Here is a 17,429-nt window from a genome sequence, read left to right as displayed (position 1 = left end):
TTAATATGGAGTTGACCCACCCTTTGCAGCTATACCAGCTTCAGCTCTTCTAGGAAGGCTTTCCTCAAGATGTAGGAGTGTGTTTATGGCAATTTTTGACCATTCTTCTAGAAGCATATTTGTGAGGCAGGCACTGATGTTGGGCGAGAAGGCCTGGCTTGCAGTCTCTGCTCTAATTCATGCCAAAGGTGTTCTATCGGGTTGAGGTCAGGACTCTGTGCAGACCAGTCAAGTTCCTCAACACCAAACTCGCTCATCCATGTCTTTATGGACCAACGCTTTGTGCACTGGTGCACATTCATGTTGGAACAGGAAGGGGCCATCCCCAAACTATTCCCACAAAGTTGGGGGCATGAAATTGTCCAAAAAAGAATGAATGGTTCCTTTCACTGGAACTAAGGGGCTAAGCCCAACCCCTAAAAAACAACCCCACACTATACACAAGTTAACGCGCCAAATCGTGGGCGGTGCCATTACTCTACACAAATGCATTTCATTTCCGCCGGAAGATGTTTGCGCAGCGTCTGCCGGTGTAAACACAGCGATCACGATGCTAACCAAAGGCTTAGTGGTGTGCGAAAAGGAACCGTGGCTTGCAGCATCTCCTGATGGAGTGATAAACAAAGACAATCTGTTGGAGATCAAATCACCTGTGATGGGAAACAAGTCACTTGCAGAATTTTTGGCAACAAAGAACTGCGAAATCACAACTGTGGCAAACGGAGATAGGGTAGATTACCATATTGCCTGCTATGGTCCAAAAGGCTACTACATGCAGGTACAAATTGGGATGTACTGCACAGGGCTTCAGCACTCCAAGTTGGTGATCTGGAACAACACTGAGCACCTAGAAATCGAAGTACCCTACGACCAAGGCTTTGTCCAGGGGCATATCATAAGGCTGCGCACATTCTACTTTGCCCACATGCTCCCAAAAATTGTTGATGATTTTGTTGAGGGAAGGTTACAGTTCTGCAGTAAATATCTTAGCATTTTAAAACTAAAATAAACTACCGGTACATTAAATTATCTCTTTATGCTGTGCAATATATCAGTGTGCCTGTACTGTTTGAATGAAAATTAAAGTTTGATGTTATTTCATTTCATTTCGTTTAATTATTATTTAATTATTGCACTGAACTACGATCATGAATGATAGGCCTTATGTTCCTTAGAGTGCTACAATTTCTTTTAACACAGTTCATCATTCATAGTAAGCTCATACTGTACATAAAATAACACTGGATGAATTAATTGTTTCGAGGAAACTAAACAAATGGCTTCAACGAGAAAGATTGCGTGTTTAATCCTAACAGGTATTAAGTAGTAAAATACAAAAGCAGCCCACACAATTACATTACTATGAAAATATTCATATATAATATAAAAAAATACAATGCATGCAGTATTTGTTGTGTTTATCTGTATTTAATGAACAACATGGCTGGGTGTTGGTAGACAGGGACACAAGGCAAGATTCTAAACCTCATGAGGCACTCTGATGTAAACAATGGAGCGCATGGACATTGCCTCTTCGTGGCTGGTTTGTGGTCGTAGCACTCTCTGTCTAACCACTCGTTCAGGTGCTTTCTCGAGTTTTTGCAACCAACTACCGCACACGTCGTTCCCGAGCCACTTTTCTTCATGTTGTAATTGTTTAACGTTATATCCTCTTTGTAACTGCGATATCAGTGCTTTGTCGGCACAACGGAGCTAGCTAGCGAAACAAACCCAGCCCTTCCAGAACGGAAGTGGATTGCATCGATGGGAGGAGTTTACGATGTTGAGCGGAAACGGCTCAAAAACTTGTGTATAAAGACAGACCTACTCCCCCCATCCACCAAACTTTACACTTGGCACAATGCAGTCAGGCTAGTACCGTTCTCCTGGCAACCGCCAAACCCAGACTCGTCCATCCGATTGCCAGACAGAGCAGCGTGATTCATCACTTCAGAGAACACGTCTCCACTGCTCTGGAGTCCAGTAGCGGCATGCTTTGCATTACTGCATCCGACGATTTGCATTGCACTTGGTGATGTGGCTCTTGGCTTGGATGCAGCTGCTCGGCCATGGAAACCCATTCCATGAAGCTCTGCCCTTAAGCTAATCAGAAGGCCACACAAACTTTGGAGGTCTGTAGCTATTGACTCTCCCTTGACTGTGCACTGTGCACCTCAGCATGCGCTGACCCCGCTTTGTGATTTTACATGGCCTACCACTTCATGGTTGAGTTGCTGTTGTTCCCAATTGCTTCCACTTAGTTGTAATACCATTTACCGCAGTAGTGTGGACATTTTACGAATGGACTTATTGCACAGGTGGCAAACTATCATGGTACCACGCTTGAATTCACTGAACTCCCAAGAGTGACCCATTCTTTCAAGCAGTCTGCACGGTGCTTGATTTTATACACCTTTGGCCATGGAAGTGATTGGAACACCTGAATTCAATTATTTGGATGGGTGTCCCAATACTTTTGGCAATATAGTATTTATAAATGTGCAATACCTTTCAAAAGCTTGGGGTCAAGAATATTTTTGGTGTTTTTGAAAGATGCTTCTTATATGCAAATTTGCATTTATATAATATAAAATATTAAATTTTTATGAAAGATTTTATTAATGTGATTAACTTTTTTCTTTGGAGTAATGTGCACTGATAAATGTATGAAGAAAGGAGAAATTTTAATTTAATGTTGACTTGAAATAGAAATAAGGTATATTTAATTTAATGTTGACTTTAAGGTTCCTATGATGACCTCAGATTATCCATGTGTCCTTTCATGATGTTTGTTCAAGATTAACACCATTCTCGTCTTTATATTGTCACTGTTGTCACTCGAACATTATTGGAATATGAGTGTGTAATGGAACCATATTCCTTTCTTACATAGTCTTGCACTCATTTTCTACTAAAGGTTCTTTTAATGTGTGTTTGTTGATGTCATATGGTCTAACAGTTTTTCAGTTACCTCTCCATTTGTTGTCCATTAATTTCTCTCGTTTCTACAGAAGCACCAACAACCTTTGTCTTTTTTGTCACACCATTCTTCTCATTAATGACATCTCTCACATATCTGTAATATTTTAAAATTTGTCTTTTGATGTGTAATCTCATGTCTTTTTTTATTCTTCTAACTAAATATTCCATAGCTTTTACCCACTCATACTTGTTTGACTTAAAGTGACTATAAATTACATTACCCACAGTTTCATCTTTTATGTTGTCCAGGGTCAGATGGCTGTAAATGGAAGCTCTCGGTCTCAGAGGCCCTTTTCTCCACCTGTGTACCCGCCTCCACCCCCAACCCTCAGTCCAGGCCTGGTAAAGATCCATCAGGGTCGTAGTTCAGGTCAGTGGAAAGCTCCACACAGACCTCCGGCTAGTATCGCAGTGCAGTGTTTTGACTATTGGCTATTGTTGCTAATTTAGGAAAGAACCACTCACTTAGACAGAGGATGTCTGAGCCACATGTAAAACAAGTTTTTGTATGTTATGGACATAAAAAAAGAGATACTAGCTGCATCAAACAAAATCTTAATTTAAAGGTCGCATGACATGAAAATTTCACGTTATGAGGTTTTTTAACATTAATATGAGTTCCCCTAGCCTGTCTAGGGTCCCCAAATGTCTAGAAATTTCGATAGGTGTAAACCAAGCCCTGGGTATCCTGCTTTGAGAAAATGAAAGCTCAGATGGGCCAATCTGGAATCTTCCCTATATGTTGTCATACAGGGAAAGGTTACCTCCCCTTTCTCTGCTTTGCCCAACCAGAGAATTTGGAGAAAATGGATAAATAAATTCAGTTTATTAGTCGCAATGTCAGCACAGGCTTTACAAACAGACTTTTACGATATGGATTTGACACCACCGCCACAAACAGTGAGTAACAGTGTTCATTAATGCCTGATCTGTGATCAGTGATTTCTGATGTAAAAATAATGCTATAATCAACACTTTCACGATTTGTTAATCTCGACAGCTGTAATAGTAAAAAAAAAAACATGGTAAAAGTATTCGTGAGGGGTTCCACATGTGTAACAAAGTTCGTAGAATAAGGTGGAAGAAGACAGGGTTGGCGTGACTGGGACTTGTGTTTATTCAGAACTCTCAGATACAAACAAAATAACCTCACGCTCACAGCGCTCTCAACAACTCATTACAATAAAACTTTCTCAGCAATCTTTCTCCAGCTCTCTGTCTCTCTGGTCCTCGAGTGCCCAGTCCGTCTCTCTCTCTTGCTTTCCTCTGGCTTATACCGTCTCTCCGCACTAATCACTGCAATTAGACACAAGTGCTCACCGCCACTCTCCCGACTCTCTCTCTTCGTGCAGACCTCGCTAAACCATGTCCCCTCTGCCACACAATGTAATACTCATGCAAAGTTGTCAGCCAATCACAACAGTGGGCATTTTCACTGAAGTCTCACAGCAGACACACCCCTTGAAACAGAGCATTCATGCCAGAGGGCTAAAATCAGGATGGAATTTTTTTTTTTCTAAATTATGATATTTTACGATGTAAAAATCATACTAACAATATAAGTAGATCTCAGGAAACATTATAAAATAATAAAAAAATCCATGTCATGGGACCTTTAATAACAGCTGTGTCCGAAATCAAATAGTCTAGCTAGCAGGAACTTAATTGTTTTTTAAAATTACTTTGGGACTGTTAAAAAGTATGTTGTATATAGAATGAATATGGGTGGTGTGAAATTTGGATGTACTGCATTCGCTATATTGTCACTGTCAGGCATCAGTTGCGTCGCTTCACTGCCATATAGTGCGTTAGTGCCCACACACTTTTTAGGAAGCATTGGTTTCCGTAAGTATTTTTAAATAAATTTTTCCAATTTTTAAAAAGGTATTTGTTAAAGAATTATAAGTCATAAACCAAGCCAACCAGCTATGAGGTGAATTACAACATTACAAACTTTTATTTGAAGCAAAAATGTATTTGAAAATCATACAAAAAGGTTGTGTACTTAATGGTTTAGTGAGGAAAATAACCACAACCCCATGAAGCAATGTGAATGACACAATCAAATTAAAAATGATAAATATAAAATAAAATAAATATAAAACTACTCATTTAAAGTTGTTGATTAGATCTATAGAAACAACATATATAAAGTTTGTATACAATATATTCACTATAAATATTATAGATTTATATATATATATATATATATATATATATATATATATATATATATATATATATATATATATATATATATATATATATATATATATATATATATATATATATATATATATATATATATATATTTAAGTAGTTTGACAGCATAGCGAGATCATTTGTGGTGCATGCTTCATTAGAGAGCATCATGGATAATGTAGTTTTTCACCACAAATTCAGTGTTATTTTAGTAATAAGTTGAAATAATATGAATGGATGCTTCAACAAAAGCATTTACCTTTGATTAGAAACCTTAGAACTCACAGTAGGTCTGTCTTTGTCTATATGTATTCAAAATATTTTTCCATATAAAAATAATAACGTTTTTAATTTCAGAATCCAAATCTTTTAAGAACGTAGGCTTCCCTCAGTTGTCTCTTTGTCCTTCTATTGATTGACTCCTAGCTTTGGTACTCTGAAATAATGGATTTGTAACGCACAGTTGTTGTTAGTGGATGCTGGTATTGGCAGTTAACGGTGCAATCCAGTCCTCAGGATATAATGCATTTACATCCATTAGGTCAGACCAGAGTAATCAATACCTGAACAAAGGGAAACTGAGGAGAGGCAAAACTCTGACTCTTTGGTGGGGATTTGCTTAGGATGGCAATTTCATACAATTGTAGTACTTTGAAAAAAGTTGCTGGCAAATAGTTTGCTGTAGTATTTCCTCACGTCATTACCTTTTTGCTACTGCAAACCTGCATAGATGTGAAGAAATAAATGTTGCTGTCTCATTTATGCTGTGTCATTTGATACAGATTTCATAGTTCAGGGTGCTTAGTCAGAGGGAAAGCTTGTGCCATGTCAGTGTTCCTGCTCGATTGGATTAGATTTGACTGTGACTGTCAAGCTCAGGCACGTCATTTAGTTTCTATTCCCAATTTCTGTCACTGTGCTTTATATATTTTTTTCAGGTGGACACTGCGCGATATTTGCCATGATTTTGCCATCTGTGACAAATTTTGGGGAACATTACAGTTATTTTGCCGAAGGCAGTCTTTGATAGCTTAGTGTGACATGCTCATGGACAACCAATGAATCTTAGCCTCCGACAAAGTCCTGACAGTTACACATTTTGAGTCCTGCTCTGTGACCGTATCTATGGAAGCAGTCTATTGAAGAGCCAATAGCAGCATAGCAATTAATGATGTGTGTGAGAGAGAGTGACAGAGAGGGAGAGACGTTCCGTTAAAAAGGTTGATACTAGGTTGTTGCACTGTCTACATTTGCTGTTACCCAGGATCTCACTGGGGTCATATACAATTTGATAAGAAACAAGAAAATTGTCAATGACAGAAAAAAACTGCACAGCAGTCTTTTCTAATCTGTTTCCAACCCTTCTCCCTCTCTCACTCTCTTTCTCTCTCTCTCTCTCTCTCTCTCTCTCTCTCTCTCTCTCAGAGGGTTCAGAGACGGTGAAGAGAGAGACTGTTGTCTCTGGTCAGACAGTGGTCAGTAGCTCTGTGCCCATTGCTCGTTTCTCGGAGGAAGAGAAGAGGGTGTCTGTCATAAAAGCGCCCCATTACGAAGGCATTGGACCAGTGGATGAGTCAGGCATTCCCATCGCCATCCGTACGGTGAGTGATATCTAGGCATTTTTAAGGGAACTGACAAAAATGACAGAAATTACAAACTACATTTTAAAAATAATTTTTTGAAAGCAGTAATTAAAACATTTAATTATGATTTAATTACAAGTTTATTAATGGAATGTCATGTGAGATTTTCTTAGTTTACCTGTGTTAGTTTGTGTTTCCTTTGTCCCTGTTCATTGGTTGCTATGGTTATTCATTGGTTAATTAATTCACAGCACTGTTCCTTCTGTTCACTTAAGCTCGTTCAGACTGTCAATCCAAAACTGACATTTTTGCATATCCAATAGGAATCCGATCATATTTAGCAAGTGTGTATGGCAAATTTTGTTTACAAATCTGTTTTGAGCTACATTAATATGTGGTTTGAATCCCTATTTAATTTGCATTTCTGTAAATCCGTTTCAGTCTGACCACTCTAATAGGATTTTGCATAGTTTGTCACTTTCTTACGCCACATAAGAAACGCAGCAGAAATAGAAACCAAAAATGATCGACGGAATGTTCTTGTCACGGTTGCGGTTGGTTAGTACAAAAACTGAGATTTACATGATCTTTTATCATCTGTGGTAATATCACGACGCATCTGGTTAGGACCCAGTGTAACAGAACAAAACCAAACACTTATCCTCTTTTTAAAGTCACATGAAATTTGTTTCATGAAAAAAGTTGTGATAGTCCTTTCTTCCGTATTGTGACATATATCCAAGTGTAACGGCTTCTCGAACAAGAAAACATGTAGGGCGGTACCTGATTTTGTCACAAATTGATTGGATCGTTGTCATTTACTGTTACTACAATCTTAAGTAAATGCATCATTACAGAAGAGAAGAGATTAGGGCTGGGACAATAAATCATTGTGATTCTGAGATTTTATGAATGCATCACAATTCCTTCTCGAATCGAATCTGAGCTTAGTTTTTAACAGCAGATGGAGCTCTAGGCTAGTTTTTAACCGTACGCTCAAATGCTCACAAAGAAGAGCACTAGTGCATTCGGCTGAATCTGAGAATGTACTTGCACCTTGAAATGCTTTTATGACGCAAGATTAATGTAAACAGCCAACTGCAAACACCGTTGTAATCCGCGGTAACCTTTTTGAAGTTTATGAATGATTATTTTTTTGAAAAAAATAAAGATATGAAATTTCTCTTTGCCCTCAGTCAAAATGATTTGGCAGACAACAAATGATAGATTCATGACATCAGAGCCAGCAGTAAACGCCAGAAGGACTGGCCGAGGAAAGGCTGCTCTCTCTGGGGTTAATGAGCGCTGAGCGCCCGGTGATTGCCTGGATCTCACAACTCCAAAAACGCAAGATTATTTGTTTTAAATTGACGCTCTTTTTATAAATAAACCACAGATTTGAGCTTTAAACAACTACATTCTCACCTGAAAAAATCTTAAAACTACATTTTGTGACACAATAGTAGTATTTTTAAATTATGCGGGGTTGCTCATCACGTCACTTTACAACGTTACAGCAGCAAGCAGGCTCCTGATTGGTTAACGCGGCACGAACTGATGCCAAAGTTCACATTTTTCATCTCGGGCATCAGACGCGAATTCTCTTCAAACACGTGAATGCACAAAAAGCACCACTAGCGCATATCGCGCAAGACGCTCAATTCGCATCAAATTCGCGTAATTCGCACAAACTGGACGCAGTCTATCGCGTCTATCACGCCGCAGGACCTCCAGACGCGCGTCAACATGCCTTTCCCTTGACTTAACTGACTCAGATCTTTGACTTAACTGACTCATATCTTTCAAATATTGCAATTTAATAATTGTTTAATCACTACAGCATCCTCAATAAACCCGTCTCTGCCGTGTTGCCTCGGATCTTTTGAATATTCCGATCTAATATGACCGATTAATCTAATATGAATCGATCATCCGATCTAATATGACCTCTGCCCTGTAAAGTTGCCAGAATATACGCTGTTTGTTAATTGGCCAGAGGAGAACTGGCAACCCGACTGAGCCTGGTTTCTCCCAAGGTTTATTTTTCTCCATTAGGTCACCTGATGGGGTTTTGGTTTCCTTGCCACTGTCGCCTTTGGCTTGGCGTGCTCAGTTGGGGACACAAAATTTTTCAACTAAATATCCAAATAAAACTAATTAGTAAACTAAATTAACCATATACACTAAATTACTGATCTAATTACTAATCTAATGCCCACATTGTCACTGTATGATAATTGAATTGAGCTAGATGACATCACCATTTTCTCCGGAGCGGCTGTACGGCCGGATAAAATTCTGTTGCATTATTTTCCTGTTTAATACTGTGAAGCTGCTTTGAAACAATCTGCATTGTAAAAAGCGCTATATAAATAAAGTTGACTTGACTTTGAAATCACTCGCTCCTGACGCTCTATTCGCGTTTGGTGTGAACACAGCATTAGGAATTGGAAGCAAGCAGAGTACGGCTGTTTCTAATGCTCACAGTGCCATCTGCTGTTAAAAACTAAGCTCAGAATCAATTCGAAAGAGAATCGCGATGCATTCGGAAAATCTCAGAATCAATCCACGAATCGCAACGCAACGATTTATTATCCCTGCCCTAGAAGAGATGTTGCTGCAAGAGATAATTTTTTTATTATTATTAAAGATCATGAGGACATAAGAATTAAGAAAGAAAGAACGTCGTGCATGGACAAATCATTTTTAATAAATACCGCAATATTGTCCATTTTGATTTCATGGTGACTTTAACAGTATGACATCTGTTGACTGTCACTGATCAGATTAAAACAACAGAATAGCTGTTAATGATCTGTTTGAGGGCATTTTTCTTGATTTGTGTTCGAGTTGTTTTGACATTTGATCCTCTTATTGTGGTTAGAGGAATGCTTTTGAGCTCTCAGCATTTCAGACTGTCTGCGAATGTGTGTTTGTGAGGAGAAGAGGACATTCCTGGCTCTTTGCTGGCAGGTTACTATGCTACTCCCTGTCTGTTTCGTGCTCTGTGCTCTGGTGATTTTGTTGGTTGTCAGGTAATGACAAATGCTGTTAGCTTTTTGTGCGCTTAACCTACTAACTGACCAGGCTGCTTGTTTCTGTGTATGTTTGTGCTTCTGTTTAGACTGTGGACAGACCCAAGGACTGGTACAAGACCATGTTCAAACAGATCCACATGGTTCATAAAGCAGGTGTGTATGATGGAGTGAGTGAGAGGATGACAGAACATATTCTGAAGCATTCATTTAAACTGACAAACACATACTGTATTTTTAGACTTTTTTTAATTTTATTTCTGTTTAATGCTATTTTTAACAGATGATGACTATGCAGACACATATAATGCAACATATGCTGTCATAAACAATGGTAAGTTCTGTTAAATCCGAAGACTCTGAATCTGCTTGCTTAAAATCTAAAGCTGTGTAATAGTGTAATAAAAGTCTGAATCATCTATCTGTGTTTCTGCATTGTATATTAGTGTTTTTTTTGTATTAAATTGTACAATATAGCTATTTAGATGTTTTTTTTCGATATGCATATACATATCTGCATACCACATTAATAAAAATGGACATGAAATTTGAGTTACAATCATGTTAAAAATAGAATAAAGAAAGTTTGTCTTAAATTGTGAACAATAAATATATGTTATAATATTATATATTTAGGGGGTTTTTTTAACCTAAAAAGTTATATTGTGATATTGCTGCTATTTCTTTAAAATAAACCCCAATTTTGTTTTGTTTTTTTGTTTTATAATTGTATCATGTAACATACACTACCTTTTAAAAGTTTGAGGTCAGTAAGATTAGTTTTTTTCTTTTTTTAAAAGAAGAAATTATTACTTTTATTCAGCTAAGAATGCATTCAATTGTTTTGAACTTTCCGTTCATCAAAGAATCCTGGAAAATATTATATTTCAAATATAATATAAATCAGCACAACTTTTTTCATCATTGATAATAAGTATAATATTACCATAATAATAAAATGATTTCTGAAGGATCATATGACGCTGAAAACCGGAGTAATGCCTGTTGAAAATTCAGCTTTACCATGACAGGAATAAATTCCATTTTAAAATATATTAAAATAGGAAACAGGTATTTTGAATTGTAGTCAGATTTCACAATACTACTGTTTTTACTGTATTTTTAATCATGTAGTTTGGGTGAGCATAAGTGACTTGTTTTAAACATTAAAAAAATCTTCCCCAATACTTTTGAATAGTAGTGTATGTTCATATATTTGATATTTTGCTGTAATGTTGCCACTGTACATTTGTTTTATTGATCTGTCATATTACTGTGATATTCGTGCCTCTTTCTTAGACAACTACCCTCCTGTCCATGCCCACCCACCCCCTCAAACACACACGTACCGGCCTCTCTCACGAAATACCTCAGACACACCAGACGGTGCTGCCCACCGGGAGCTCTCACAGTCACCTGTGCCCCCGCCTCCCCCTCCCATGCCGTCTCTCCTTCAGCTCCGCTCGCGGGACATGGACAGAGAGAAAGAGTTTTCACACGACCCGTAAGACACCCAACCTCATGCTATGGGCTCCGTTTCAAAGGCGCCCAACCACTCTGATTGTTTCTTATTCTTATCTGCAGAAATGAGTGGGGTCCTCCAGATCGTAAAGTGGACACGCGTAAATACCGGGCGGAACCACGGAGCATCTTTGAGTATGAGCCAGGAAAATCCTCCATCCTCGAGCAAGAAAGGCCTGTGAGTGATGATACTCAATGAAATCATTGTGATTAAGTGATTGTTGTTCATTAATTTAATTTAAACTGGCATAAAAATCCTCACATAACATGGACTCAAAGTTGCTAAGGTCTAAAGGAAATTCTGTTCTGGGGTTCTCCTTCATTTTAGAGTAATTCAGTGCTTTTCCAGTAATCACAAAATTAAATATACAGGGTCAGTCTCCTACACGGATTAGGCCTTGTCCTGGATTAAATTTCTCTCTCAGCAGAGACTTGCCTTTTGAAAATCTTTTTTCCAAATTTGTGTTCCAGAAACTGTAGAAAGTTTTAAAGAAGTAGTTCACACACACAAAAATGAATAATCTGTCATTATTTACTCATTATTACCCTCATGTCGGTCCAGACCTTTATGGCTTTCTTTTTTTATGTGGAACCCAAATACTTAAATTCAAATATGACATTTAAAGATGCATCCCACCAGGTTTTATGAGGATGTCACTGGTTCTCATATTTGTCACTGATGTCATATTCATGTCATATTTCAGTGAATAATGGTGAATTTTGAGGTCATGATAACCTCAGAAAATATAGTGCAATATAGTGAAATATAGTGCACACATCACATGGACCACTTTTATTAAACTTTTCTGGTGCTTTTTATTCAACTTTTTTTAAGTGTGTAAACTGATTCACTTTCATATTTTTGGAAAAGAACATCCGAAACATTTTTCTACAACATGTTTTTTGACTGAAAGAAATATTTAGAAAAAAGTACAAGTAAGTGGTCATTTGTGGCAGTTTAGAGTTTTCAGTGAACTGTTCCTTTAATTTCTGTATGTTGACATTTTTTGTGGACCTTTCTTCCTTCCTCTCACTAATTATGTACCGTATACTACCATTCAAAAGTTTGGGGTCAGTACATTTTTTTTTTTTTTTTTTTTTTAAGAAATATTTTTTTCAGAAAGGATGCATTAAATTGATCAAAAGTGGCAGTAAAGATATTAATAGTTTACAAATATATATATATATATATATATATATATATATATATATATATATATATATATATATATATATATATATATATATATATATATATATATATATATATATATATATATTTTTTTTTTTTTTTTTTTTTTTAATATGAATTGATTTTCTATTCTTCACCATCACAGTAAACATAAATATAAGTTAAACATTTTAAATATATAAAAAGATATACCAGTTATAAAAATATATATATATATATATATATATATATATATATATATATATATATATATATATATATATATATATATATATATATATATATATATATATATATATATATATATATATATATATATATATATATATTATTAATTTTTTTTATTGTATTTTTGATCAAATAAATGCAGCCTTGGTGAGAGACTTATTTATAAAAAACATAAAATAATCTTACCAACCCTTAATGTATGAAAACTCTCAATTTCATTGTTTTTTCATTGTTTGTGTTTGAATTCACCTTTATAAAGGTGTCGCTCACAGGCCTAACTGTTAAGTACAATATCAAACTGCAAGAACTGCTGTTTTCCAGCCAGCTGATTGGACATGTGTTAAGGCTGGGTTTCCCCCTCTGTTTCATGGATCATTTGACCAAATAATGGACCATCAGCCATGAGTTTGCTTATCATGAGCAATGTGATGCTGTAGCAAGCTTTCTTTTGCTTTGTGTATTAGTTCATGTAGTAGGTAAAATATTGGTAAAGGTTTGCTCTAAAAGCAATCAATTGTAGCTATAGTGCTGTGGTTAACATTAAGCCATGGTATTCATGCGTTCGATGCAGGTTTGGATTTTCCAGCAATACAGCATGTCCTAATCTAATTCTCCCCTTAATAATGTCTCTTTCTACTGTATTTGTCTAAAAAATCAGCACAAACAAAAGGGCTCAGCTGAGGATTTTCCTCAATGTTTTATCTCTCCTCCGAGAGCAGTTGAACTTTTGTTTTGCATTGCAGATGTAAAAAGCTGGAAGGGTGTCAGACAAAGCGGCGCAGTTGTAGCCAGTGGCTCGGTTCACAGGGAACAATGGAATAGAAATGTCAGGAGGCTGAATCACAGCACTGCCCTCAGCGCAAATGCTGTGGATGTGGCAATGGGTGATGTCCCAGGTGGCAAAATGAGTGGGCAGCTTTCTCAGCATGTGCTGTCATAGCTCGAGGTTGAGAGAAAGAGACTTTAGAGAGAGAGAGACGAGAGGAAGCATGATGTCTCCCCCTTCTGGATAGTACTGAGAGACACAACTTCTATTAAAGGGATAATCCACCCAATAATGAAAAATCTGTCATCATTTACTCACCCTCATGTTGTTCCAAATGACTTACTTTCTTCTGTAGAATGTTGACAGCAAAACATTTTCGGTCCAGTTGACTTCCATTGTATTTTTGTCTGTACAATGGAAGTCAATGAGAACCAAAACCATCATTCTTTGTTTGGTTACCATCATTCTTCAAAATATATTATTTTGTGTTGCACAGAACAAAGAAAGTCATACAGGTTTGGAATGACATGAGAGTGAGTGAATGATAACTTTTTTTTTCTTTTTGGGGTGGACTATACCTTTAAGCCCTAATTATTGCTATGATTTGATGTTGCATATTTTGTGTGTGAAAGAAAATGTGTTGAAGACCCACAACATCCTCCTCTTCTGTTTACCCATCATGCCTTGCAGCATATTTTGGTCCTAACCCTGATGGCATTTCTCTTTTCCTCTCATTGTTTTCCTCTCTGTTTACCTCTATTCTTCTACATTGCTTCTTGCTCCAGACGTTTGATTTAAACCCAGATGACATAGATTTAGAGAACGAGCCTTGGTTTAAATTCTTTTCCGAGTTGGAGTTTGGACGGCCGGTAAGTTGAATGAGGGTGCGGCAGGTTGGCATGCTGTAGGCTATAATCCGGCACAAATGCTGTTGTGTAATGACAAGCGTCTGTGTGTGAGTGTGTGTGTTGTAGTTAAAGTTCTTGTGCACATTGGCTTTAAAAACTCTTATTTGACCAAATTAGCACAATAACAATGCTAGAGGCAGCAGGTCAGACATCAGACATGTCTGATGTTAAACCACAAGGCTAGTACCCAATACAAGTAAATAATCATGCTCTGTTCTCAAAACACTCACCGAAAAGCAACCTTGTCTGTACTTGTGCTCTGTTTATGGGGTACAGTGTTGTTTTACAGGAATTTCATTAGTTTTTAATCACTTTTAACTTTTAGTGTGAAACACTGTGTTTTTGCTTTGGCTCTGTTTGCTGTATCACACACCTGCTCTTATACAGCTTACAGCTCTTATAGCTGCAGAACCTGTGCAGAAAGCATTCTGACATGTCTTACTCTTGTCATGAGAAAGATTAACAGATATACAGTGGCCCTAAAAAGGATTTGGACACTGAATCCACTTAAAAACGTTGTATTTTTCAAGCTGAACAATATCACATCAAAATGTTCTAAATGTTAAACAATAGATAAACGTACACTCACCTAAAGGATTATTAGGAACACCATACTAATACTGTGTTTGACCCCCTTTCGCCTTCAGAACTGCCTTAATTCTACGTGGCATTGATTCAACAAGGTGCTGAAAGCATTCTTTAGAAATGTTGGCCCATATTGATAGGATAGCATCTTGCAGTTGATGGAGATTTGTGGGATGCACATCCAGGACACGAAGCTCCCGTTCCACCACATCCCAAAGATGCTCTATTGGGTTGAGATCCTGTGACTGTGGGGGCCATTTTAGTACAGTGAACTCATTGTCATGTTCAAGAAACCAATTTGAAATGATTCAAGCTTTGTGACATGGTGCATTATCCTGCTGGAAGTAGCATCAGAGGATACATGGTGGTCATAAAGGGATGGACATGGTCAGAAACAATGCTCAGGTAGGCCGTGGCATTTAAACGATGCCCAATTGGCACTAAGGGGCCTAAAGTGTGCCAAGAAAACATCCCCTACACCATTACACCACCACCACCCGCCTGCACAGTGGTAACACGGCATGATGGATCCATGTTCTCATTCTGTTTATGCCAAATTCTGACTCTACCATCTGAATGTCTCAACAGAAATCGAGACTCATCAGACCAGGCAACATTTTTCCAGTCTTCAACTGTCCAACTTTGGTGAGCTTGTGCAAATTGTAGCCTCTTTTTCCTATTTGTAGTGGAGATGAGTGGTACCCGGTGGGGTCTTCTGCTGTTGTAGCCCATCCGCCTCAAGGTTGTGCGTGTTGTGGCTTCACAAATGCTTTGCTGCATACCTCGGTTGTAACGAGTGGTTATTTCAGTCAAAGTTGCTCTTCTATCAGCTTGAATCAGTCGGCCCATTCTCCTCTGACCTCTAGCATCAACAAGGCATTTTCGCCCACAGGACTGCCGCATACTGGATACCGTTTTTCCCTTTTCACACCATTCTTTGTAAACCCTAGAATTGGTTGTGTGTGAAAATCCCAGTAACTGAGCAGATTGTGAAATACTCAGACCGGCCCGTCTGGCACCAACAACCATGCCACGCTCTTTCCCATTCTGAAATTCAGTTTGGAGTTCAGGAGATTGTCTTGACCAGGACCACACCCCTAAATGCATTGAAGCAACTGCATTGTGATTGGTTGATTAGATAACTGCATTAATGAGAAATTGAACAGGTGTTCTAATAATCCTTTAGGTGTGTGTATAAGTTATTAAACGTAATTTCGGGAGGAGCCCGCCCATCTAATATTCCAATTAATACCAAGGTATAAAACCAGCATCTTAACTCTTCTAGTTGTTAGTTATTTCGGCATCCCTTCTCCTTTGTACAATTTTGCCTGTTATAGGGGGGCAATCGGAGCTTGCATTCGGCAAGCTCGAGTAGAATATCCTCTCCAAGCCCCTCTATAGCAAACAGCAAGCCAAATCTGTTCACCACTTTTCGCTAAGATTATATGGGCACACAATCTCGTGAAAAAGTATTCAGAGTCAGACACTCAAAACCTGCCGTTGTCAACCTTACTTTAGCATGTACTACACTACTAGAATGTAATCAAATAATCACGATTAGGTGAACAAAGGTAAAAATTTACGACCACTAATCTGAATTTTGATGAGGACATGCCACCATCAACGTCTGTGCTGATTTATGCAGTGAATTTGAGGGAAATGGTCATTACACTCAGCATTTATTTGATAAAAAATACAGTAAAAACAGTAATTTTGTGAAATATTGTTACAATTTAAAATAACTGTTTTCTATTTTTATTTATTTCAAAATGTAATGTATTATTGTGATGGCAAGGCTGAATTTTCAGCACCCATTACTCCAGTCTTCAGTGTCACAAGATCCTTCAGAAATCATTCTAATATGATTTAACATGCGCAAGTAACATTTGTTCTTCTCATTGCCGTTGAAAACGGCTGTCTGCTTAAAAGTTTTGTTGAAAATGTGATGCATTTTTTGTCGGATTAATACAAAATTCAAAAGAACAGCATTTATTTGAAATAGAAATTTAGATGTTATAATAGTATGAAAGTCTTTACTGTCAATTTGTATCAATTGAATGCATCTTTGCTGAACAAAAGTGTTAACTTTTTAAGTATAATGGTAGTGAGCATTCACTAGCTGCAAATGCCATTAAAAAATAATGATTTATAAATGATCATTATTTATATCTAAGTTATCTAATGCAATGAAATTCATAAACATTTTTAATGTGTGGCTCAAGTGTCCATATATTTTTGGTGGCCACTGTACTGTATGTTCATAAATTAGATATTATGCGCAGTTCCTCCAGCTTTTAGAACACACTTCCTGGCTTGTTTACTGGTTGAGTTTGCTGCCACAATGTGTAAACAAGCAAAATATGCGTGAAGCCTTTTGTAGTTCCATCGTTGTGTGTATTATACATACACACAATCGTCAGTGTGTGT

General features: G+C 37.4%; 1 protein-coding gene across 1 annotated transcript in view; it reads left to right on the top strand.

Moving 5' to 3' along the window:
* Positions 1-17,429, top strand: part of LOC307123153 (sorbin and SH3 domain-containing protein 2-like) — a 74,223-nt gene that overhangs the window by 34,851 nt on the left and 21,943 nt on the right. Inside the window, exons 7-13 of the mRNA XM_079811569.1 lie at positions 3,232-3,352; positions 6,610-6,785; positions 9,892-9,958; positions 10,086-10,136; positions 11,102-11,306; positions 11,387-11,501; positions 14,295-14,378. Of these exons, the coding sequence (XP_079667695.1) occupies positions 3,232-3,352; positions 6,610-6,785; positions 9,892-9,958; positions 10,086-10,136; positions 11,102-11,306; positions 11,387-11,501; positions 14,295-14,378 (819 nt within the window). The remainder of the gene's footprint in view (positions 1-3,231; positions 3,353-6,609; positions 6,786-9,891; positions 9,959-10,085; positions 10,137-11,101; positions 11,307-11,386; positions 11,502-14,294; positions 14,379-17,429) is intronic.

Source organism: Gobio gobio (genome assembly GCF_949357685.1).
Source record: "Gobio gobio genome assembly, chromosome: 3".
Classification (NCBI taxonomy): domain Eukaryota; kingdom Metazoa; phylum Chordata; class Actinopteri; order Cypriniformes; family Gobionidae; genus Gobio; species Gobio gobio.
This window is presented reverse-complemented; position numbering and strand designations above follow the sequence as displayed.